Source organism: Canis lupus, chromosome 12 (assembly GCF_011100685.1).
Source record: "Canis lupus familiaris isolate Mischka breed German Shepherd chromosome 12, alternate assembly UU_Cfam_GSD_1.0, whole genome shotgun sequence".
Taxonomy (NCBI): Eukaryota; Metazoa; Chordata; class Mammalia; order Carnivora; family Canidae; genus Canis; species Canis lupus.
Window position 1 is genome coordinate 58,765,071 of NC_049233.1, and position 23,848 is coordinate 58,788,918.

The 23,848-nt window shown below is 38.5% G+C and overlaps 1 protein-coding gene and 1 non-coding gene across 3 annotated transcripts in view; one reads left to right on the top strand and one right to left on the bottom strand.

Moving 5' to 3' along the window:
* The window catches only part of SIM1 (SIM bHLH transcription factor 1), a 73,268-nt gene that overhangs the window by 17,499 nt on the left and 31,921 nt on the right, over positions 1 to 23,848 (bottom strand). For both annotated transcript variants that reach the window (XM_038554802.1, XM_038554803.1), the window contains one exon: positions 14,118 to 14,286. In XM_038554802.1, the coding sequence (XP_038410730.1) occupies positions 14,118 to 14,286 (169 nt within the window). The remainder of the gene's footprint in view (positions 1 to 14,117; positions 14,287 to 23,848) is intronic.
* TRNAR-UCU lies at positions 18,242 to 18,314 on the top strand. The gene has a single exon. It is a non-coding gene; the product is annotated as a tRNA-Arg (tRNA).

Sequence of the window (23,848 nt, forward strand, 5' to 3'; positions counted from 1 at the left end):
GGGAGAAGCAGCCTCCATGCAGGAAGCCCGACATGAGACTTGATCCCGGGTCTCCAGGATCATGCCCTGGGCTGAAGGCAGCGCTAAACCACTGAGCCACCAGAGCCGCCCATAATTCCCTATTTTATTTAATTAGGTCAATCAAAGAAAGTTCACTGAAAATTAATTTTGGGTTAATTTTGCTGAAACCTCTGTTTTTCTTTCTTAGAAAATGTTTTGTCATTCTGAATACTCCGCACCTTAACTTATCCCTATTTCTTATTTAAAATTTAATTTTCAAAACAGACATTCATATTGGCAAACTAAAAAATAAGTCATATGAAAGATGTCCTTGTTCTCATGAGATATAAAACTAAATGCCACCCACCAAAGGTAGGCTAAAGCTGGCAGGCAAAGAGCTTGGATGACTGCCAGAAATGGATGTCAAATGACATCCATACCTCCCAGCTCCCCTTCTTGGGATTCATATCACAAAAGGATCTTCCCTTCCAGAACAGACTGATATCTCATCTGGTTAAAGGTCTAAGCCATCAACTGGCACTTAATATGCATCCAATGGGAACTCTGCAATAATTCATCCTGTGATATATTCTAATATTTATTGAGTGCCTACTATTTGCAGAGTAGTATGCCTGGTGATATGAGAAATGCAGCCCCACCTTCACACTAGTGACCAGAACATAAACAGTGCACAGAACATAACTTTAATACAAGTTAGAAAATGGCGTAGGCCCTGATTAAGGAGAAAAGCAATATAGTTTAGGAGTTCAAAGAAGGGAGCCATTTCTCTCTCTTAACACTGTAGTTGCTTGGGAAGGTAAACAGGAGTTTATGATTGATCAAGAGGCAATTGACTGTATGGTTCGCATATGCTAACTAATATCCATAACAACAATAGCTACCATTACCAAATACTTGCTATGTGCTAGTCACTCTGCTGAGATCCCACGGACATTATCTTATTAAAGGCTAACATCTTAAAAGTATTATTAATCCCTTTACAGATGCAGCAAATGAAGCTCAAAAAACAAAAGATTTGCCCAAGGCCACATGACTGTGACATTTAAGAGGAGGGATTCAATTCTAGAGAGCCCTTGCTCTTTCCCATTCTCCAGACTCTTCTAGAGACATGGTGTATTTAGATACTGAGACAACAGTGTCCCACCCTCTACACAGTAATGGTGCCGGGTCCCCAGGTGTGTCTTCACATAGGAGACTTTCTCTAAACACTATGCTCTAGACCCTTGAGCGATGTCCTCTCATCACAGAAATGTTTTTCCACCACAATCCCACCCACAGATAGTCTTCCTTCAATACCAGTCATGAGGTTCCTTCCAGACAGGTGCTCTGCATTCATCCGGATGTGCCAGCAACCATCCAACTCAAGGAAAAAATGCCAGATGTTCCAACAATAGATGTTACAGTTATCTATTTTTATTCTGGCAACTCATTGAGGTTTTTATCATTTCTAGCTGTAAAATATAGAGAGAGACCCTCTTATGGTAAAGTCCTGTTTTCCATGAAAAACTTTCACTCTATCAGGCATGAGCAGCTTTCCTCTTGATTTGTGTCTGAACCATGAGAAAAAACATCACAGATGCAGACTGCATTGTACTAAGAACATATGCATGCTTTTAAATCACTTTTATCTTACTTTTTACTAATGTAACCCTGAAACATAAAATATGTTCTTTTTTTTCATTCACTGTTATGGGAAGAACAGATGGTAAAAGGGTTAGATTAAAGTAATACAGCATGTCCATTAAAATAACCCCCACTGCTGGGGATGCTTCCCTCAAACAGGAGTTGTGTTTACTATAAAGAACGGCTTTGGCTTAACACAAATTGGAGATTGCCAGGGGTTTTCTCAAGGATAAACAGAAGGGTAAGAGAAAAACTAACATCAAAATAAAATGCATTTTAAAACAACAATTATGCAGGTTATTTTGCTAATCTGAGAAGCTGAGTGAAAACACGTGCCTGTGATAATGTAACAGAACAGCAGTGAAATAATAGAGGCCGTTTCTAACTTGAAAAATTGTACTACCGAGAAGTCATAACTAACTGAAACTGCAAAAAGGATATCAAGCAGACATTATTTTCTACATTCCTGCACTCCTACTAGTGGTAGGTAGAAATTTCTTGCTCCACTTATTTCTAAGTTACTGTCTTATTAATCAACAGCAAGAATTATTCTGTATAGACTACACATTAAGAAAGGCTAAGTATAACAATAACTTGTACACAGCAAAATATTTAGCACTGGAAAAGAAAATCCTTATGAATTTTTTTATGAAATCCAGTTTAATTTAAAGTTAAGCTCTAGGGCAGCCCGGTGGCTCAGCAGTTTAAGCGATGCCTTCAGCCCAGGGCCTGATCCTGGAGACTCAGGATCGAGTCCCACATCAGGTTCCCTGCATGGAGCCTGCTTCTCCCTCTGCCTATGTCTCTGCCTCTCTCTCTCTCTCTCTCTCTCTCTCTCTCTCTCTCGGTCTCTCATAAATAATTTCTTTATTTATTCATGAGAATAAATAAATCTTTTAAGAAAACATTAAGCTCTAAAATAAACTTCCTCAAGAAAAATTAGAGAACACATTTTAAAAGAAAAAAAAATCAAGTGAGTCACATACCAGAGTCAAGGATGGTTTTACTAGAACTGAGCAATAAAGATTTCCATTTATACCATAAATAACTAGAAAGCAAATACAGACTCAAAATTCAGACTCAAATTTAGCAATTTTAAATATTTTGGCCATTTCTTCCTTCATTTGGAAAATAGTATTGTCAGTTTCTCATATTCACTGTTTAAAAATATGTTCACAGGATTTTCTCTCATTATTTTTGTGATTTGCTCCACTTATAACCATAATTTATTGTAACATTGCTTTTAAATTTAATCCACATTTTAGTTATTTTTAGCTCAAAGAATATTCTGGTGAGGAATCTTTCACACCTGTGAGTTCCCTGATATATTTCATGAAGTAGAAACATGGGAAGTTTTTCAATGTGCCTTAAGTACGGTTTGGAACGTCATAGGCCTTCTCTTAATCCACCCCCCACAGTTACAGAAATGTTCCTGGGATCTGGTTCACTCATTTTTCTCACAGAAAAGTAACCATAGTTGACATCTCATTAGCTGTCAGGGTGATGTGCAGCTGGAAGGGAACCAGCACTCCGGACCTGAGGCCAGATTTCCTACAATGTAATTCTATAAGGAATCATAGTCCTATAGGGTTCCATATGGAGAGAGCTGTTCCCAAACCACCAAATCCACAATCCACATCCTTTTGTAAATCCAAAGGTAAAGTCCTAAAGGCTTGCAGGCATTTTCATTACACTGAAGATTTTAAACAGGTAATAAACATATTTGAAGAAGTATTTAATTAAGCCTTTTATGTCATGGCATATGCAGCTGCAAATGATCAAGAATATCCCAACTTGCATAGATAATACAGAAATAGCTCTAGCCCACTGGGTAAATCCTGGGTTTCTAATGGTGATGGTTCAGGCATGAGCCAGAACCACCGCCATTCTTTCACCAATGCTCCAATTCACCCCCTGATTTTTCACATGGAAGTGGCAGATTAGATGGACATGAATTAGATGGGTATAGGTGGTGCCACCTGTTCCAACCTCTTCTTGCAGCATTGTTGAGTCTTCTACTGGTTTATTCTGGGTCTGGACAAAGGTCTGGCTGCCCAGGCTACTCTTGACAGTGTCCTAGAACTGGGCCAACAGACTGGCAGCTAGAGTACCTGCTTTCTGCCTGCTGGAAGAGATGATCTATCAGATTTGCAATTTTGTGAAAAGAAATTGAAGCTCAAAGGCCCTCTACCAAGTTAAGCAGTTTTCAGTGTGGTATCTGTAAACGGAAAAATGGTTCTGTCTTTTCTTCTGCTAAGCCAAACACATTAAAATAATGAGAAAAATTAAAATAGCACAAACTATTAAACAATATAAATCAGAACCTTGACCTTCCAGAAAATCAGAGCAATTCAATGTAGAATAATATGCTAACAGATTTCCTAACAATTGTGAAAGAAGGAAGAGTTAAACCTAGATTTCTTAGAGATACCCAAATCTAACTTTCTTAACTCTAGAAGGCTCCCATTATGGGTGGGTCAGATCCCACCATAAAGTGTCAAATAAGGCATTGCTGTCTTTAATTTCACTATTTAGTTTTAACATATTTTTATTTATAGTTTTTGTTAAAATAAATTCCCCTGGATACATTTTGATGGTAGATGCAGCCATTCCCCTCTTCTCTGTTCAGCTGAGGAGCAGAATTGCAAATTCCAGCTATCATTTCCATTAAGCCTAAAGCAGAGGCTTTCCACTTGATTTAGCAGCACTGTTTTACTTGCTGTCTTTTTTTTTTTTTTAAGAATTTATTTATTTACTTGACAGAGAGAGCACAATCATGGGGAGAGGGAAAGGGAGAAGCAGACTTCCCGCTGATCAGGGAGCCTGACTCAAGGCTCCAATCCCAAGACCCTGGAATCATGACCTGAGTTTAAGGTAGACACTTAACTGACTGAGCCACCCGGGCATGCCAATTTTTTTTTTTTGACACTAACTCTTCCCTAGATTCACACCATCTTATGTTTTGACGCAGATGTGTAACATGAATTATGCCTTATAACCAGGAATCTGTGGGGATGAGAGGTAGTCTGCAGTTGTGCTTTTGTGGGTAGGTGGGGATTTGAGAAGCTCTGCAGACAAGTGGACTCTAGCTAGAGTGGAGAGCTGTTGGAGGGGCTGCTGGAGCAGATGGGGGTAAAGCAGGCAGGGGCAGACATGTAACCTGGATCACATTTGGAGATTGGATCTCATACTATAACCAACAAGGAGCCTCTGTAGAGTTTTTAAAAAGATTTTTTTATTTATTTGAGAGAGAGCTCATGTGCAAGAGAGAGTGCAAGCAGTGGGGAGGGACAGAGGAAGCCGAAGAAGCAGACTGCCTGCTGAGCCGGGAGCCTGATGTGGGGCTCCATCCAGGGACTCCAGGATCATGATCTGAGCTGAAGGCAGATGCTTAACGAACTAAGTCACCCAGGTGCCTATGTAGGTTTTTTAGGAAGGCCAGGGGCAGAGGGTAATGAGGCAAGTATATGCCGAAAATGATTTACTCTGGCAGGAATGATCAGAGACTGAAAAAATAATGACACACATGAAGTAGTCTAAATGTGATGTCCTATTCCAGAGAGGCTGGAACCAGAAAAAGACAGTAGGAATACAGTAGAAGAAGAGCCAAGGATCAAGAAATATCATGAAACATGACCCTCACAAGGCCCCTTATGTTCAGAAGACCAAAAACCAAACCAAACCAGCAAACAAACAAAAAAAACCAGTGTTTTAAGAGAATTTACCCTTTCTTATAGAAGAAATCTATCCCACATAGAGCATAATATTACTAAAGGTATAATACAAAAAGTGCATATGAATTATTAAAAGAAGAATAAGAGAGTGATCTGGAAAGTATCTACTGATCATGGGAGGTGAGCCCTTGAACTAGGGCTGAATCTGGAAACAAAGACAGGTCTCTGAGATGGAAGACATGTCAAATGGCATTTCATGCACAGACTGTCAGATGTCAGTGCAATTATTTTGTATTCAACACACACACACACACAATTTGTCACATCTCTCCATTGTTGCATCAAAGATGAGGTGGGGACATGGAGAATAGAAAGCCCACTTGATAGGTGGATGGTTCTCCACCCCTAGAGTGAGAGCCAGAAGAATGCTTATTCAAAGTTTTACTCTTGCAACTCATCTAATTTACTCTTCCACATCTAAATCCTCCTCAGCACCTAGATATCTGATCTGTGCTGCAGGATTTTGCACCTATGAAACCATCCCCAGGCTGTTTTGCATGTGTATCTTCTGCCTTTTTACATAGGTTATAAATTCCTTAGTACCAGAATGTTTACCCTCCTTGGAGTTTTTATATCTCTATGGGCAACCAACAAAGTATTCTCACACTTTTTAATGTAATCATTCATTCATTCATTCATTCATTCATTCCATTAACATTTAGTGAGTAAATATGTGGAAGATATCATACTAGATGCTGGGGTGAGGTTGATGCAGAGATAGACATGGTTACTACTTTCAAGGAGATTATAATCCAAGAGAGGAGACACAACATATATAGAAGGTAGATGATTCTAAATAGAGAACCAAAGGAGAAATATAATCCAGTTAGATTTCATGAAAGATGTAGCATTCAATCTAGGCCTTGGAAGATAGGTAGAATTTTGAAAAACAGGGCCAATGCAGGCAGAAATAAACGGACATGCACAAGTATGGAGGCAGGGAAGGACAAGGGATTCAACAAATAGTGAGCAGAGTGATCCGGCTGCATCACGGGGCTCTGGTAATTTAGGACCCAATTATGGGTGACCTTGAGTCACAGCCAGAACCATGGCAGGTCTCCAAGCACTGACATGATTGATGGTCTCTTCAGGTCAATCTGGAGAAGCAGGGAAGACTGTAAAGGAAAATGTCCCAAAGTAGGGGGGGGAAATGAAGATACCATTGTAATCTTCTAGAGTGAGAGAACTTCTAGGACACAGGTAATGGGAGAAGGGTAAATGGGTGGGAAGCTAGAAGAGCACAGTTGGGAGATCAAGCATGGGTCCGGTCCTTGAGGGAGCAACCATGAGCTCAAGATCTTTATTGACTGGCATCCCATGGCCCCACTGCTGACCTTGCAAACAGGGATAAGTTTGTACCTGCTGATAACTCCCCATGACATATAAGGTCTCTAGGCCTCAAAGCCATTAGTTCTCTCACTGTCCATTGCTGGAAGGGCTGACCACCCCCACCCACTGCACATGCTACCACAGCTACCACCACATGCTTTTATCACATATATACTACACTGCATTTAAATTATCTTTTCACATTTTTAATAATATTTTTTAAATTTTCAATGTAAAATTCTTTACTTAAATTCAGTGTAGTTAACATAGACTGTATTATTAATTTCAGGAGTAGAATTTAGTGATTTATCAGTTGTATATAACACCCAGTGCTCATTCCATCACTTGCCCTCCTCAATGCCCATCACCCAGTTACCCCATACTCCCACCCACCTCCCTCTAGAAACTCTGTTTGTTTGCTAGAGTTCAGCATCTCTTATGGTTTATCACCCTCTCTATTTCATCTTATTTTATTTTTCCTTCCCTTCCCCTGTATTCATCTGTTTTGCTTCTTAAAAAAAAAAAATATATATATATATATGTATATATATCTTGTTATATTTTTATCTCCCCCAGTGAGGGGCAAAGACTATATCCCCAGAACTTAATGTATCTCATCACTGCCTTATTTCTTTCTCTACCTACCCTATCACCTTCATGGGCTCAGCCACCCATTAATCTTGGACACCACTGTGCTCCTGCCTCAACCATGTGCCAAGAGAATAAAAAAGCAGAAGCTATGGCTTTGAGGTCCCACAACTGACCACACCTTACAATTCCTCTCTAAAATGTTGCCTTGTCTCCCCAACAAGACCATGCATATGGCTCCTTAAAGACCCACCTTGAGTATTTTAGTGTACCTAATAGTTATTTAACTAAATATAAGAGTTAGTAAAAACCAAAGAATAAATCCATAACAGAGGTCTCATCTTACTGAGCAGAATTTCTTTTAAAATAATACTCAGAGTTTCATTTATGAAGGTGGCTTTAAAAGATCATAAAGGACTACTCTATTAATCTCCTGGTATTTCTATAGGAGAAGGAGACTAATCTCAAGTTTTTGGTGTTTTTTTTTTTTTTTAAGATTTTAAACATTTATTTATTCATGAGAGACATACAGAGAGAGGCAGAGACACAGGCAGAGGGAGAAGCAGGCTCCCTGCAGGGAGCCCAATGTGGAACTCCATCCTGGGACTCGAGGATTACGCCCTGAGCCAAGGACAGATGCTCAACGGGTAGGCCACCCAGGCGTCCCTAATCTCAAATTTATACATGGCTAGAAAATATAAAAAAGCCCATACAGTATAAAAATTTCTGAAAAGATCACATTTATTTGAAAGATGCATTAAAAACTTTTCTTGTGGTTAATGGTCAAGGATTACACATTTTCATGCTACATATAAAGCATGAAACGAGGGATGTCTGTCCTGGAAGTCATAGAAGTACTATACTTGAGAAATCCTTGGTCCTTCTTTTCTCTGGAACTTGAAAAGTTAGGCTCTAAGCATAGCAGTCACTGGTGTATTTTTGAAGCCACAAAGAACCTTTGTAGAAACAGAGTTTTATCTTCACCAAAACAAAGCCAGATTGCTGGCAGTGAAAATTAAGAGGGTTCTGTGGGGTTATTTAAGGTAACAGATGTGGAGTAAAACCTGCGAGCCTTACAGTGTATCTGTAGCAAGTGATTAAATACTTTCAGATTTCAGAAGCACACATAATCTTATGCATGCACTGTTATTACAGAATTATATATAGTGTATTGGTTATTACTCACTAGGGAAAAAGCAAGAGGAGGGCAGGATGATGCAATAAAACAAGAGGGCATGCACTGTCTATAATAAACATAACAGCCAGAAACATGTCATAATGAGAAGTTTAAAAGGAAACTGGAATCAGGAGGTGGAATGAGGGGAGGGGTATGGAATAGGAAGGCAATTTATTCCTAATTGACAGGATTAAAACATGGTGAGATACCGTCCAATTACCATTAGAGTAGCCATGAATCATTCCATAAAAGCAGGTGAAAAATATTGTAGCAATTGCTAATAGATAAGGTCTGAAAAATAAATTCTACAAGCTCCACATTTCTAACTCAACTGAACTCTAAAAACAAGTTGCTATTTTCATGACTACAAGCCCAATTATAAAAGACATCTGGCATAATGTATCCCCAGGCCTTAATAGTCTTGCCGTTATACAGAAAAGCACAGTAGCCCTGTCCAGAGTCTTTGGAAATCAACTATAATAGTGCCTATGACAATTTTTCCAAAACCATTCAAAAACAATTCTGTTTTGACCTTTCTTGTCCTGAGTAATACATAGAGGGACAAAGGTGATCGAGTCATTCATTAAGTGACTATAATATAATCAAGTCTAAAAATCATTCCTAAGAGCATCTCATATGAAAAGGGGACCTGAAGGTTCATCTGTTACTGCAAACTGGGTGTGACAGCAAATTACAATTTGTGCATGTCTCACATGTTCAAAGAAGGGTGCCTAAATAATTCCAAAAAGCAGTGTTATTATTTGCCGTTCATCAGACACCTTTGAGAAATTTCTAGATAAACGAACATAAAATAGAGCAAAGAGCTCAATAAATAACATCGATAGAATCATTAAATCACCATTTACATAACTAATAAGAGGAGCAAGACAGTAGTGAGCTTGCTTTGCTCTGGAAACTGCCTCTTGAAAATTCAAATGAGAATTTGCATCCTAAACACTTGGAAACATGAAAATAACAGAAAAGATTTTCTTTTTGCTTTTGAGAAAAGGGGCAGAGGTATTTAAAATTAAATGCAGGGCAGCCCCGGTGGCGCAGCGGTTTAGCGCTGCCTGCAGCCCGGGGCGTGATCCTGGGGACCCGGGATCGAGTCCCGCGTCGGGCTCCCTGCATGGTGCCTGCTTCTCCTTCTGCCTGTGTCTCTGCCTCTTTCTCTCTAGCTGTGTCTCTATGAATAAATAAATAAAGTATTTTAAAATTAAATGCAGAAGGTTGCTCATTTAGGAACTAAAATGCGATTATAGATCTATTAACCTACAAAGGAAAATTCAGTACAAGTTTGTCATTAACTACAAAAAAATAAGCTTTAAATGTAATTTCAAAATAAATCCTTACTGATCAAAATATTTCTATAAGGAAATAGAGGTGCAAGCAGCCAAGGATTTGAAGAATTTCATCCATTCTTCCTGGATAAGGCCTCTTCCTTCCCTAGATAACTTTAGTTCAGACCTTCACAGATGCACTACTATTCAAATGAGGACTCTCTCTTGCTTCAACCACCTTACTGCTCTCATTTTCTGTTCAGAAACCTTTACTGGTTCTCCACAAAACAAACTCTGAATTCCTTGGCCTGGCAGATATTTGACACCAATTGATTATTTGCAACGTATCACCCCTAGTCCCCATCCACAGGGATAAAATCTCCCCCACTTCACTCCACATCACAACACAATCACAACACATCTCTGCCTTTCTTCATAATCTTGGTCTTCCTGAAGTGTCCTCTCCTTTGCCTTATTCCTCTCTGGTTGAATCCTACTCTCAAAGCCAGCTCAGGCATAAAGCATTCGCCAGCCATCCAGGCTACAGTCCCCGCAGCTGACACCAAAGCCTGTTGTATACACCACCTCTTTCCTATATACTAATGATTCTAATGTGTAAATTATCATTTCAGCTGTACTTTAAAATTTTAGGACATTTCTTATACGACTTCTTTCTATTCTAGTACCTTTCCCAATTCCTACCTCATTCACCATGATGGCCAGCAAAGCATCTTTCCAATGCAGGTGCTCAGCTAGCCTCTACTGAGTCAAAGACACATAATAGCAATGACGCATGAAAGTTAAAGATATTAGTATCCCTTCATAATATAAGGACAATTTGAAACAAATAGACTTTTGAGTAGCTAATTTTTTTTTCTTTAACATTCCTGAGTATTTGGAATCCAAGATGATGCTACCAAGTTGCTTTCTTCCAGAAGATACAGTGATGAGCTTGCCCTGGATTTCATGCTTTACCAACTTGCCCCCAGAGGACCTTTATCTCATTCCATGGCAATTCACTACAAATGGCTATTTCCTCATCTGTCTGTGGTAGTGGCTCCTTGAATGCAAAGGCAGTGTATTCCATTTCTGATATCTACATATTTGTAGCCCATATAGTAGGAACTCAGTCAATGATCAACCTAGCACCGTGACTGTCTAAAGTAAACACAATTAAAGAATAACCTTTACTAGGCACATAAATGTTAAGTAAACTTAATTCATGACTCTGTGAATTCAAATGAGACATATGGCCAAAATTCTAAGGATTACATAGATGTGGGTATTAACCACAAAAATGAACACACAAACATCAAGAGAAATCCTATATGGACATGTGTGTGTCCATGTACATGATTTTTATACATCCTAGAATATTTCTAGAAGAAAGCATAACTTTAGAGAAGGAAAAGAAGGGAATTAAGGTGTTTTTTTTTTTTTTCTACTTTCTGCTCTTCTGTATTATTATTTTTTTCTGGTGCAAAAGGCGTTTTTATTATAGCACCGGGATCCACGGGCAAAAGGGCTGCACTGGATTTGTGGGGAGCAATTAATTATATACTTTAGTGTTGAAGGAGATAAAGAAAGAGAGAAGTTTCCCAAAGGACTTTCATATGCTAAAGAAGATGCACGGGATCCTGGAGGCCTTACTATTGTCAAGCTAACGTTGTTTTTCCCTCTAGCAAACAATTGGGAGTTAACATTAAATTAACATTAAGACAGTTGGCAGTTTCCTAACATTAAGACAGGCAGACTCTGCCTGCCTCAAGTCTTTGTCAATAGGGAGCAATTTTGAGGAAATTTAATTTTATCTACATTTCTCTCTGGCCTTAGTTTTCCACTTCATTCCCCTCCCCATTACTCTTTAAGGTTTAGATTCAAGTCTTCAAGGTTTTTGAGGGTGTAAGGTCTTAACTTCTTTTTAAGATTTTATTTATTTATTCATGAGAGACACAGAGAAAGAGGCCCCCTGCCCTCACTCACACTCTCTCTTTCTCTCTCACACACACACTCACTTTCTCTCAAATAAATAAATAAAATATTTAAGAAAAATAAAATAAACTAGGGGACATGTTTAACTTTCTAATTAACTCCTCGTCCTTGGTATATGACCACATGCACAAAACACAGTCTAATGGCACTTACAACATTTATTTAAAAATGTCTAGGGGTACTGGGTGGCTCAGTCAGTTAAATGTCCAACTTCTGATTTCAGTTCGGGTCATGATCTCAGGATCATGAGCTCGAGCCCCACATTGGGCTCTGTGCGGGGTGTGCTGCCTGCTTAGGATTATCTTTCTCTCTACCCTCCCCCTACTCATGGCTGCTTGTGCTGAAATACTCTCTCAAATATATAAATAGATACATCTTTTAAAAAATGAGTAGTTTACCATTAGAGTAATGGAAATTTTAGATGTTAGAGCTGTGCACGAAAGAAAACAGAATTAGTGAGTTTTTAAGTCCACTGGGGAGATATTTTGTGGTTTAATTTCTGTATAATAACGGATAAATTCCTTCTTAACATAGTATTTTCTAATTTAAGTTCTTCTTTCATCTATGTGTTCAACACTCCTGTATATTTAAGGATAAAATTACCCAAAGGCGTAATCGATCCAAGTAACAAAAAAAGGCAGTAAAACTTTTTTTCCCAAGGTACAAGACTGTAATAAGAAAAGCTTCTCAGATGTTCAACAAAAAGAAGCAACTCCTCCACAGTGGACTTTAAAATATACTTTTCAGGGGCAGCCAGGGTGGCTCAGTGGTTTAGCGCCGCCTTCAGCCCAGGGCCTGATCCTGGAGACTGGGGATCCGGGCTCCCTGCATGGACCCTGCTTCTCCCTCTGCCTGTGTCTGTGTGTGTGTGTGTGTCTCTCATTAATAAATAAAATCTAAAAAACAACTTTTAATGTAAAGTGCTCAGTCCTCACCACAGAGGGTGGTACTGAACACTGTCTAGGCATCCCATACCAACTCCCTCCCTTTTGTCAAAGTAAAGAGATCTGGCATTCTGTGGGAGATTTTAAACTGTCTGACATAAGTCTCATGATCTTTTGATCTTTATATACCAAGCTGCTAAAATAGTCTAGCAAATAGCTTCTTAGTAAACATTAGTTCAATGAATGACATTTTCTCAAACAGTATATACATTTGTAGAAATCAACAGAATAATATAGCTCTGACAAATAAGGAAATAACAGTTTCTGTAACCACTAGATGGCCATTTTTACTTTAAAAAATATATTTAAAACCTAAATGATAAGGGGGCACTTGGGTGGCTCAGCAGTTGAGCATCTGCCTTCAGCTCAGGGCATGATCCCAGGGTGCGGGGATGGAGTCCCGCATTGGGCTCCCTGCATGGAACCTGCTTCTCCCTCTGCCTGTGTCTCTGCCTCTCTCTGTGTATCTCTCATGAATAAATAAATAAAATATCTAAAAATAAATAAATAAATAATAAAACATAAAACCTAAATAATAAAGACATTTTGACAAAATAGCTCCAAATCCAGTTTGACTTTACATAAACCAAAGAATCATCTCTTGAGTTACTCTAGTGATGTGGCACCATAAGGAAAAGGATAGAGGAGAGATGGTCAGTTTCCTAGGAGTAGAGAATCCCCAGTTGTGTCCTATTTTTTTCAGGCCAGGAGAAAGTTGTGCTACACCTTGGCACAGTCTAGCTACTGTATCTCAGTAACTGATCAGAAAAATAATTTTTCCTTCCAAGAATACAGACTCATCTTTGTGCCCTGCAGCACTTCTGGAATACCTCCTCTGGGTCTCATCAGCTCACCACCTTGTAAAGATGAGAAGAGAGTTGCTTTTCCTACCATTCCTCCCATCTGGTAGATTCTATTTCCCACCTTCCCCAGATAGTTCTGCAGTGCACCAATCTCATGGTGAAATTCATCCTTGATTCTTTGCTTCCACCTCTTCCATTCCTTCTACTTCAGATCTTGTCCTAAGAATCAATTTTACTGTATTAAGCTCTCATTTTCCATATTTTGCTATGCTGGCTACGTCTTTTTGGTTAATCGTTGTAGTGAAAAAATTTAAGACCTATCTCTTTGAAAAAAATAACATTATGGCTCCAACTACAACTGAGACTCTCACGATCTTCATATAAAAGCCATAAACCACAAGATCATTTCAAATTTTTACTAGCATGGTTTTAAAGGAAGGATAGCAGGAAAAAGATGGTTCTAGGAAGCCTTCCAGATTCATAGAGGTTTTAAATTTATTACAACCAGATAATTAATTCCAAACTGTTTTACTACTTCCTAAACTTTGAGACCAAACCAAGTTGCAAAAAAAAAAAAAAAAAAAGAAAGAAAGAAAAAGAAAGTTGTAAAATGGCAGTGCACCTACCTGAGGATATGGAGAAGTCCTGGATTTTGACTTTGAGCTGGAGAGCCTGGACTTGGCCCCCTTCCTATTGTCAGTCATGGTAGGAGTGGAGCTACTGGTGTAGGAGAAGGCTGGTTTAGAGGCTGAGATCTGATCCAGAGAGAGCTGCAACCCTTTGTATTCCGTGTCCCTGTAGGGTGAGAGGACACAGCCCTGAATCTGCCACCACAGAAGATAGATCCATGTGTTCTCTCACCAGGAATGGCAGTAATCCATATTTGAAAAGGAAGCAAGCAAAAGTTAGCCATATAACTCGTTGTCACAAACACCTTGATTATTTAACTAACATATGCAGATGTAGCTGCCCCATATACCACAGCCAGACTGTTTGATATGCTCATGAAAATGTCTTGATTTTCAAATACATTTTTGTTCTTTCTATAAGCAGAAAATAAATCCATAATTCAACTTCTCTGAGCTTCTGTGTCCTCATTGGTGAGGTATAGATTATCAAATCTACCCTAAAGGATTTTCTGTGTAGGGTGAACTGAACAGACAACTGACCATCTGATGCTATCTGATTATTGGCAAGAAGAATGTTAGCTGTGCCATGATCAATCATTCTGGTAAACATTCCTAATATTTTTTTATAGCTAGCAAACCAGTGAAACCAGGCGTATAAGTAGTTAAAAATCCCTCTTATCAGGCTAACTCAGTTCCATTAGGGTACGTTTTACCACTGGTTCTTTCCACTCCATTTTCAAGAGGTATCTGTTAAACTCCTAATATATAGGAGCTTTAATGCTACGTGGAGATGAAAGAATAAGAAGCCTAGGGTCTGTTTCAAAGAAGAAACAGTGAACAAATATTAAACATAGTAACTGCAGACTGTGATGTGAAGGGGATAAACAGTGTATCCTGGAGAGCTGATTACTAATGTATTGCTTGAGGTATTTAAGGACCAAAGATGACAACCTGGCCCTGCCCACAGCTACCAATTCAGCCCGCTTCAGGCAGCAGAGAACCCTATCTAACTCCTCAGTTTTCATAAGAAGATATCAGCCCTTCCCACTGGCAGCCAAAATAAAATGTTTCATAGTCTTCTTTATGAGGACTCATGGAAGAATTTCCTCTCAGGTTCCAAAACTAGTTGGGCTGCTTCTGGGTAATTGATTTCCTTTTATTTCACAGACACCATGAGTCATACAACTCATCATGTTTCCCCCGTTTCACTGGAAGTCAAAGAACCCTGAGCCCCAAATCTGATTTGTAACCACCTGTAGCAAGTGTACAAGTCCTCAGGGTAGGCATTTTGTGCAACGAATTCCACTGCCTTCCTTTATTTTTATTTTATTCTTCCTTTTCTCTAATGGGTTCACCTTCTTTTTCTCTAATGGGATCACCTTTGGATTAACATAGACATATGAAATGTAATAAACTAAGAAAGTTAAATATGTTAAAGTGATTGGTAGATTTCCAGGGATCAGCAAATATTCATTTACCTTCTCTTTCTTTTCCCTATCTGTTCTTCTACAGAGAGATCAGGCAAAGGCAAAAGGATAACTCAGTCAAGGAGCCCCTCAAGTGAGGAGGGGTAGAAATCACTAAAATGGGGTCAATAATATCGCTGCCACAAACTGCAGTGTAGTGGTATATGTCAGCAAACGACAGTGACTGTATATCAAATAGCCCATCTACTCAGTGCAAGTAGGAAAAAAAAATATCCAAGTAAGCAACAAAAATTTGGAAGGTGGGAATGCTATTTGTCTTCCAGGCTTGGCAAGTTGAATCATATGACTGCTTTACTACTCTAATCATCTCATAAGGAAAACACACAACACAGACTCTGTGTACTCCTTGGTCAGAAATTCAATGCCCTCTAAAATGTGGCTCCCACCTGTTTTTCTGACTGTATCTGAAAGTTTTCCTTCATCTGGCCCTCACTTCACCCAAAATTGTTCTCCCCAAACTGACCCTATACTCTCCTCTCTTCCTCCTCCTAGCCACTAGACCACCAGGGAGGTTCTCCTCCAACACATACCTAGAGAATTCCTCTTACAAAGAACTATCTTAAATCCTACTTGCCTCTGAAGCCCTTCCCAACTGCTAACCCCATTCATTCCTTCAATACATGTTTGCTGAGTGTCTCTGTGAACAATGCCTGGGGAGACATCAATGAACAGAAGGACTAAGTTGCTGTGCTCACAAAAAAACCCCACCAGGGCCAGTTCCTGAGGGAAGTAGGGAGGGGTCCAGGAACTATCTTTTTCCTCCTCCAACTTATTTTTCGAGTGATAATGTCTAATCTTTCCTAGGGATTCTAAGTTCCTGGAGAGCAAGAGTCAACAGATATTCTGTTATATTCCAATAGTAACTGGATCATATTTCACACATTTGGAAGAAGAAGATGATAAATATGGAACTCAGAAAGGATTGTTTTCCTCAGTGACTTCTGACAACCAACAACCCAAGAGTACTTCTCTGTTAGAAAAGACCCCATGGGCTGTGAGTCCCCTGATCCACCTGCCCTGAGATTACGTGCATGTGATAGTGAGCAAGGTGGTCTCCGACTGGAGTAGAGCCCCCATCCTTGGGCATCCCCAGTGTCAAATGGGCACTGGTATATCCATTCAGTCCCTGATCAGCAGGACCTAGACTGATAGCAAAAACTCTGCACCCCTGAAAATATGGTCAAATAATTTTTTTAAAGATTTTATTTATTTATTCATGACAGACGCACAGAGAGAGAGAGGCAGAGACACAGGCAGAGCGAGAAGCAGGCCCCATGCAGGGAGCCCAACTTGGGACCCGATCCCGGGACTCCAGGATCACGCCCTGGGCTGAAGGCAGGCGCCAAACTGCTGAGCTACCCAGGGATCCCCATGGCCAAATAATTTTTAAAACACATTCTTAATGCAACATTTCAGCACAGGGACTTATGATGATAATATGAGAGTAAACAAGGATTTTTCTCTTATACACCATCAGACCCCCAAAGTACACATCTCAACTACTGAAGAAGTCTTCCCAAAGTTTTTGCATAGTTTCTAATGATAAAAATACTCCAAATAGGCTTAAGTGAAAATTCAAAACTAATAAATGATTTGAAATTCTACACAGTCCCATGAAAATGTTAATAAATATAAGAAGAGTTATACAAATACTTTCAATAAATGAAAATGTTAATATTTTGGTGTACATCCAAAAAGACCATAAAGAATCCACCAAAAATAGCAAAAGATCATGAAGTCAGGTAGATCACAGTTTGAGCCACTTACCATGTAACAACCCATCTAGCCCTCAATTTCCTCTTTATAACTCATTGGGATATGCTAAGACTTAGAAAAATATATGAAAAGCTCATAGCACAGTGCCTAGAACATAGTAAATGTTCAATAAATCCTAAGTGTTATTTCTTTACTTCCACATTTCATGGTGCTTTTTGGCACCTGATTTCTCCAAAACAATAGCTTCATTTTGGTAGCATTTTATTACAAACATCTCCTTGTGCTATATTTATTTCCTCTCTACCCCTAACTCATTTTAATTTGCTCTGTTGCTTCTTAGTGTCTAAACTGTACTGCAGGATGGCCAAAATACTTACTAAGGTAAGCTCTTCATTGCTAAGTAAGCAAATGGGGACTTTAGAGCAGCACAGACCTGACACTGAGAGAAGCTCAGCCTTCCTATTCTTCTAACAACTCAAAGATGTGTTAAGATGAAAAGCACAATAAAAAAAATACCCACTTAAAGACATTTCAAGTACGGTTGATATGCTGCCAAGAGCAGCTCTGAATGGCAGACTCACTAAGAACAAAGCATTTGTTTTACTTTTAAAATTCTATTAAATTGGAGCATTTCATTTGTATAGATTAAAGGTCTAGATGCTGATGGGAATCACATGATGAGTTCCATTTCCCTCTTCCAAACTCAGACACTCCCTCTCTTCCCCCACAGTGAGGCACATTCTGGTATCACACACACACACACACACACACACACACACACACTCATGTTTAGGTATATGCCTACTAAAGCTGTTCAATGTTCCTCTGTGAAGTGGAACAAAATAAAATACTTGGGTGCCACAGCACTTGAACTCTGAAATGAGTCTCATGAGGAATTTGACTTAGCTAACTTTAGTAGCCTGGATAGCTCAGTCAGTAGAGCATCAGACTTCTAATCTGAGGGTCCAGGGTTCAAGTCCCTTTTTGGGCATTTGCCCTTTGGATGCCTGGGTGGCTCAGTGGTTGAGCATCTGTCTTCCACTCAGGTCATGGTCCCAGAGTCCTGGGATTGGGTCCCAAATTGGGCTCCCTAGAGGGAGTCTGCTTCTCCCTCTGCCTGTGTCTCTCATGAATAAATAAAATCTTCTTTAAAAAAAAAAAAAAAAAAAAGGAGGGACAGGACACAGCCCTATTCTACTTTGAAAGCTTTTCTGAAAAGTGCCACATAGACCACGTTCAGGACTCCATAAGTTCCCCTCACTAGGTCAGCTCAAGTCGTTCTCCCAGATATGATCAACATATCAAAAGAGGAACCATGGCAGATGCCCTTTGGCATATTTTTCAAAAACAGCTATTGATATCAATTTACATTTTTTTTTCTCCCTTGAGTGACTTGTACTAGACATCCTCAGGTACCTCAGCTCTGAAAGCAATGTGAAATGGGTAATTTGCAATCTCTAGGACTTGCAGCTTGTCAATCTCACTTGTATTTGCACAGACCAAAGTAATCCTCTTATTCCATTATGGACAGTCAGAAATCATTCAATTTGCAGAATTAACCATCTGAGTCTACTCTAAACTTTATAATAGTCATGTACATATTTGGAATTACTCAAATTCCAATGGAATAAAAGGGACCACTTTTGCAATATTGGCCTTCTCAGCCTGGCCTTCAGCGATATGCCATGACCACTCACAAGGTATAAGTACCAACTTGCCACATGGGAACCTCAGCGTGATGCCCTTGCAAAGCAAATAAGAGGTATTGTCATCACCTTAGCTTCAGAGAAATGCATTAATATAATTTCTATCATTTTGACTGGGAGACTGGTGTCCATGATGCCAAGGGCAACATATTTTACAACCTTCAAGTGAGTTGGAATGATTGTACAGATAAGCAATCAGCAGTATTTTGTCAGTTCACATAGAGTTCTTCACAAGAACCCTTCCTCTTCAACTGTGTCATATTCTATTGCCCTTCCATTTTAGACAACTTTTTGCTCCTGTCGTGTCAGTTTTGAAGCTGGCCATTCTGAAGTGTCTTTGTTGGCTTTATGTTATGTGGCAATTCTTAAAAGATGTTGCTAGATTTCCCAATTGAGCTATTAAAAAAAAAAAAAAACAGCTGAAGGTGATCAAATTACTGAGGAAAACGTGGAAACAGAGACATACAATTGATTTGGCTCCAAAGGCGCTGACTGCAATAAGCAGAGGATTGCATTAAACTGTGATCGGATTAAGTAGGAACGACTGCGTTTTATACTAAACTTTTTAATTGGATTCTAGAATCACTGTCACACGAAGTGCATGACCTTCTTTATATTCTGGCAGAGTTACTGCCTGGCCACTGGGTAAACCTCTGCAGCAGAGAGACCTAGTTTATGTTTCATTTTCAGGCTCCCATGGAGCCCAGCAGAGATAGCTGATAAGGAGGATTCCATACTGTGAGAGACTCACAAGCGAAGACATCTGCTGGGAAATTAGGCTAAGGCACCCTTGGAAATATAATAGTCTCATACTAATAAGTGGATTTGTGTTTGCTCCTTGTGGTTTTCTCCATTTGCTTTGGTGATTTCAGTTGTTCCCCCAAAAGTCTTTGGTTTTACATAAACACTGCCTCTGCCCAGAAACATCTTTCTCCTCTATTTTGTAGGTTTCATCCAACATGCTATGGAGTGGAGGCATGACAAGGGAAAGGGATGGCCTAGGCACAAAGTCTACCATCACACTGTAATTTCAAGAAAAAAAAAATACGGAGGTGTAAACAATAGGCAAACAATAACTAAAAAGAAGTCAAAAACTGTAATATTTTGGTAAGATGTAGCAAAGTCAACCATCCTCACAACAAATAACTTTGTACAAACCCATGGCACAAATTGAAATATAGCTAAGTCCAGACCTGCAATGACATGCATCTGATTTTGCTTATTAACCTCCACCAGCCATAGTGATTTCCTGCTCCCTCCTCTCAGCTCCTTTGCCGGCCACTGCTTCTAACACCCATTTAGCACATCTAGTTCCTGTGTGGTGAATGGTGCATCTGAAAACCATCTCCTAAATTCCTTCTCTCATGATAGTTTCTATTTACTGTCTCGCACCATATCTTACAGAGAACAGATGCTCACTTGCAAGTGATTAACAAAATATCTCTCAATGCAATAAACTTATATTCATCTCAAATTCAAATGACCAAAAATTTAAAAAAACTGGCAAACCTTTCTATGTAAGTAAGAAAAAAATGCCTGCTAAGTAAGCAAGTTTATGTGACAGATTTTTAAATTCCAAGATTATAATTAATAATGATCATTCTGATGTTCTGTGAGATCCTAAATTAAAGAAACAAATCATGTTATAATTTTAGCATTATGTATATTAAGAAAATACACTTATTTTTTGTCAAGTTACAATTCATGCATGGCATATATGATACTTAAACTAGAATACTAAATTAATTTTATCCTCAACCATTTATTTGGAACTACTACAACTGTATTGAAGGAGCAAGGAGAAATGGTACTCTAAACCCCCAGAGAAATAACTCCTACAACTCCTAACTCTGGGAAACGAACTAGGGGTGGTGGAAGGGGAGGTGGGCTGGGGGGGGGGGGGTGGGTGACTGGGTCACAGGCACTGAGGGGGGCACTTGATGGGATGAGCACTGGGTGCTATTCTATATGTTGGCAAATTGAACACCAATAAAAAATAAATTTATTTTAAAAAAAAGAAAGAAAGAAAGAACTCCTACAAATCAATAATACAATATCTCTGAAATTAAAAAATACATAGAAAGGATTTAAACAATGTACAAATTGCTGAGGAATATTTTTTAAGTTTAGCTCACTAGTAATAACCTATATGAATTAAGGCAGCTATCCAATTTTTGTCATTTTTGTCTTTCTTTTTTTTTAATTTTTTTTTTAATTTATTTATGATAGTCACAGAGAGAGAGAGAGGCAGAGACACAGGCAGAGGGAGAAGCAGGCTCCATGCACCGGGAGCCTGACGTGGAATTCGATCCTGGGTCTCCAGGATCGCGCCCTCGGCCAAAGGCAGGCGCTAAACCGCTGCACCACCCAGGGATCCCTCATTTTTGTCTTTCAAATCAACAAAGATTTTATTTTAATGACAACAAATCTCAATGAAGACAAGATAAAATAAATGGGCATCTTATATAGTAATGCTAAGTAAGAGACTAAACTAGCAGTGTTTATCAAGAGTCTTAAGAGTGCTCATTCCTTAAATCCAATAATTCCACTTCTAGGAATATATTTTATGAAATAGAGATAAGTATCAAAAGTCTATACAATAGTATTTAGCACAATTTCTTATATTTAATTATAAATAAGCAAATATAAACGAACAATAGAACCATTACCTAATTATGATATACCCATGTGATAAAATATTATGCAGTCATTAATTTTTACTCTAATGATGTGAAAAATACTATTGGCAAAGTGAAAAATTATCTATTTTTAAATTAACAAGCACTATATATGCACGTATATTTACATACATGCAGTAGAAGGCAAAAAATTAAAATATTAGTGAATTTCTGGAAAACAGATTGAAGATGTTCTTTATCTTCTCTTTATACCTCTCTATATTAATTTGTTCTATATTAAATATGTATGACTTTCATAATTAGAAAAAATATTTCGTGAAAAAGAAACTCAAATGGAAGCAAATTTCAGGTACCCCCACCTGATACTGAAATGGTTCCCCATTTTCTCTTCCTTGTATTTCTAGGATTTCTTCTTTGTGAGTAATATTAAATTATAGAAAGGATAACACCACTAAACTTCTTTTCCCATAGGCTCAACTTCTCATGAACACCATTTATAATTTTAAAATGTCCAAATGTCCATATGCTCTCTCAGTGCCTATACTTCCATTTACTTTCTGATCTATTTTCCACCCTTCCTACCTCATAGAATTATCTGTCTCTGAAGACTTTCATGTGAACTATATGACTTTATGTTTCCTTCTTTGGAGAATATAACTTAAATTATTACTTGTAATTGAAAAAAAAGAAGCCTAGCCATGTAGTTTCTTACAACAGTTTAGTTTCCCATGAGTTATAGATGGCATATTTGTCATTGTTTACATGGAGTAAACCTTGCTTTGGGGGCCACATTTTTTGTTCTGAAAAACTTAATTTTTTATGCTCAGAAATTCATTCTATATCTCTAGTTAGTAAAGTTCAGGTGTATTTGCAAATCCTACAGATCTAAGTTCCCAATTCTATTGGTCTTACAGCTTTTTTGTTTCTTATTTTCTCAAAGTTGGGCCAGGGATGGGGGGGGGGGGCGGTGGCAGTTAGGGAGGTATTGGTCTTTAAAAGTTAGATCCTAAGAAATTAAATGCAAAACGTGCTGCCTCTTTCACCAAAGACATACATTTAAAAATGGCAGCCTCTTTTTCTATAATGAAGACCACTAATTTTAGCCCCCTTCTAGGGAGTAAATAAAGGCCAAATATAAACAAAGAGAAAATGATCTTATTTTTTTTTAATTTTTTTTGAGAAAATGATCTTAATATCAACTGAGTTTTTCTTACTTTTCAAAATGTTCACAAACAGAAAATAAAGTGCATATATTTTATTCTGGCCCCCTTTTTTCCATGTCTTTCCATCTTTCTCACCCCCCACCCTCTGAACCCAACCCCCTCACCTTCACTATCACTTTATTAAGCTGATGTTTTTTAAATATATGTTCCCTATAGAACTTTGCCAATATCTAAGATGGATAAGTAACAGGGGAACCCATCACCTAACACTTTATATTTGGTTGAGGTTCTATTCTCCACAGGAAGAGCTTCCTCACCCAGTTCTAACCTTTACAAAGCTTATTCCTAAACCTTAAAATTAATCCCCTGGCAGAGAGTGTGGAAAGAGGACACCACCTATTTTCAACTTCACACAAACTCCTGGGAACAGAAAAAAATACTTGAAATCACAAAGAAATAATCTTCCACAACACTGGGAAATTTGCATTCTGTACTCGAGACCAGAGGGTCCCCAACTCCCCACAGTATGTGGAGAGACCTCATGAGACTAAACCATGGCACCTTTGAAAGCTCTGCCCCTTTTCTGCACAACACAAAGGCACTGGCACTTCTGCAGATAATAGAAAAGTAGCTCAGGCTTTGAACTCCCTAGAAAAAGACACAGCAAAAATGATGGCAGGATGTGATGCTTTCAAATGCACAAATCTTCATTTGTTTAACTTAAATATTTTAAAATATGTCCTATAGCATTTATTCTTGATTAAATCTCTTCTAGATAGTTAATCATTAACGGTTTCTTTACAGTTGCTATGCAAACAGTTCATTCATACCTATGACATATCAAATCTCACAGATGTGTCCTTTAATTGGATTCATTTATTTCTAATCTCCCTAAGCCCTTACTACTGTAATGCTTAACTAAATATACATTAAAATCTATTATTTAAACAGCTAAAATAAATTTGAGATGTATTTTATTAATAAAAATTCACAAGTCAACAAATATTCTATTATTTT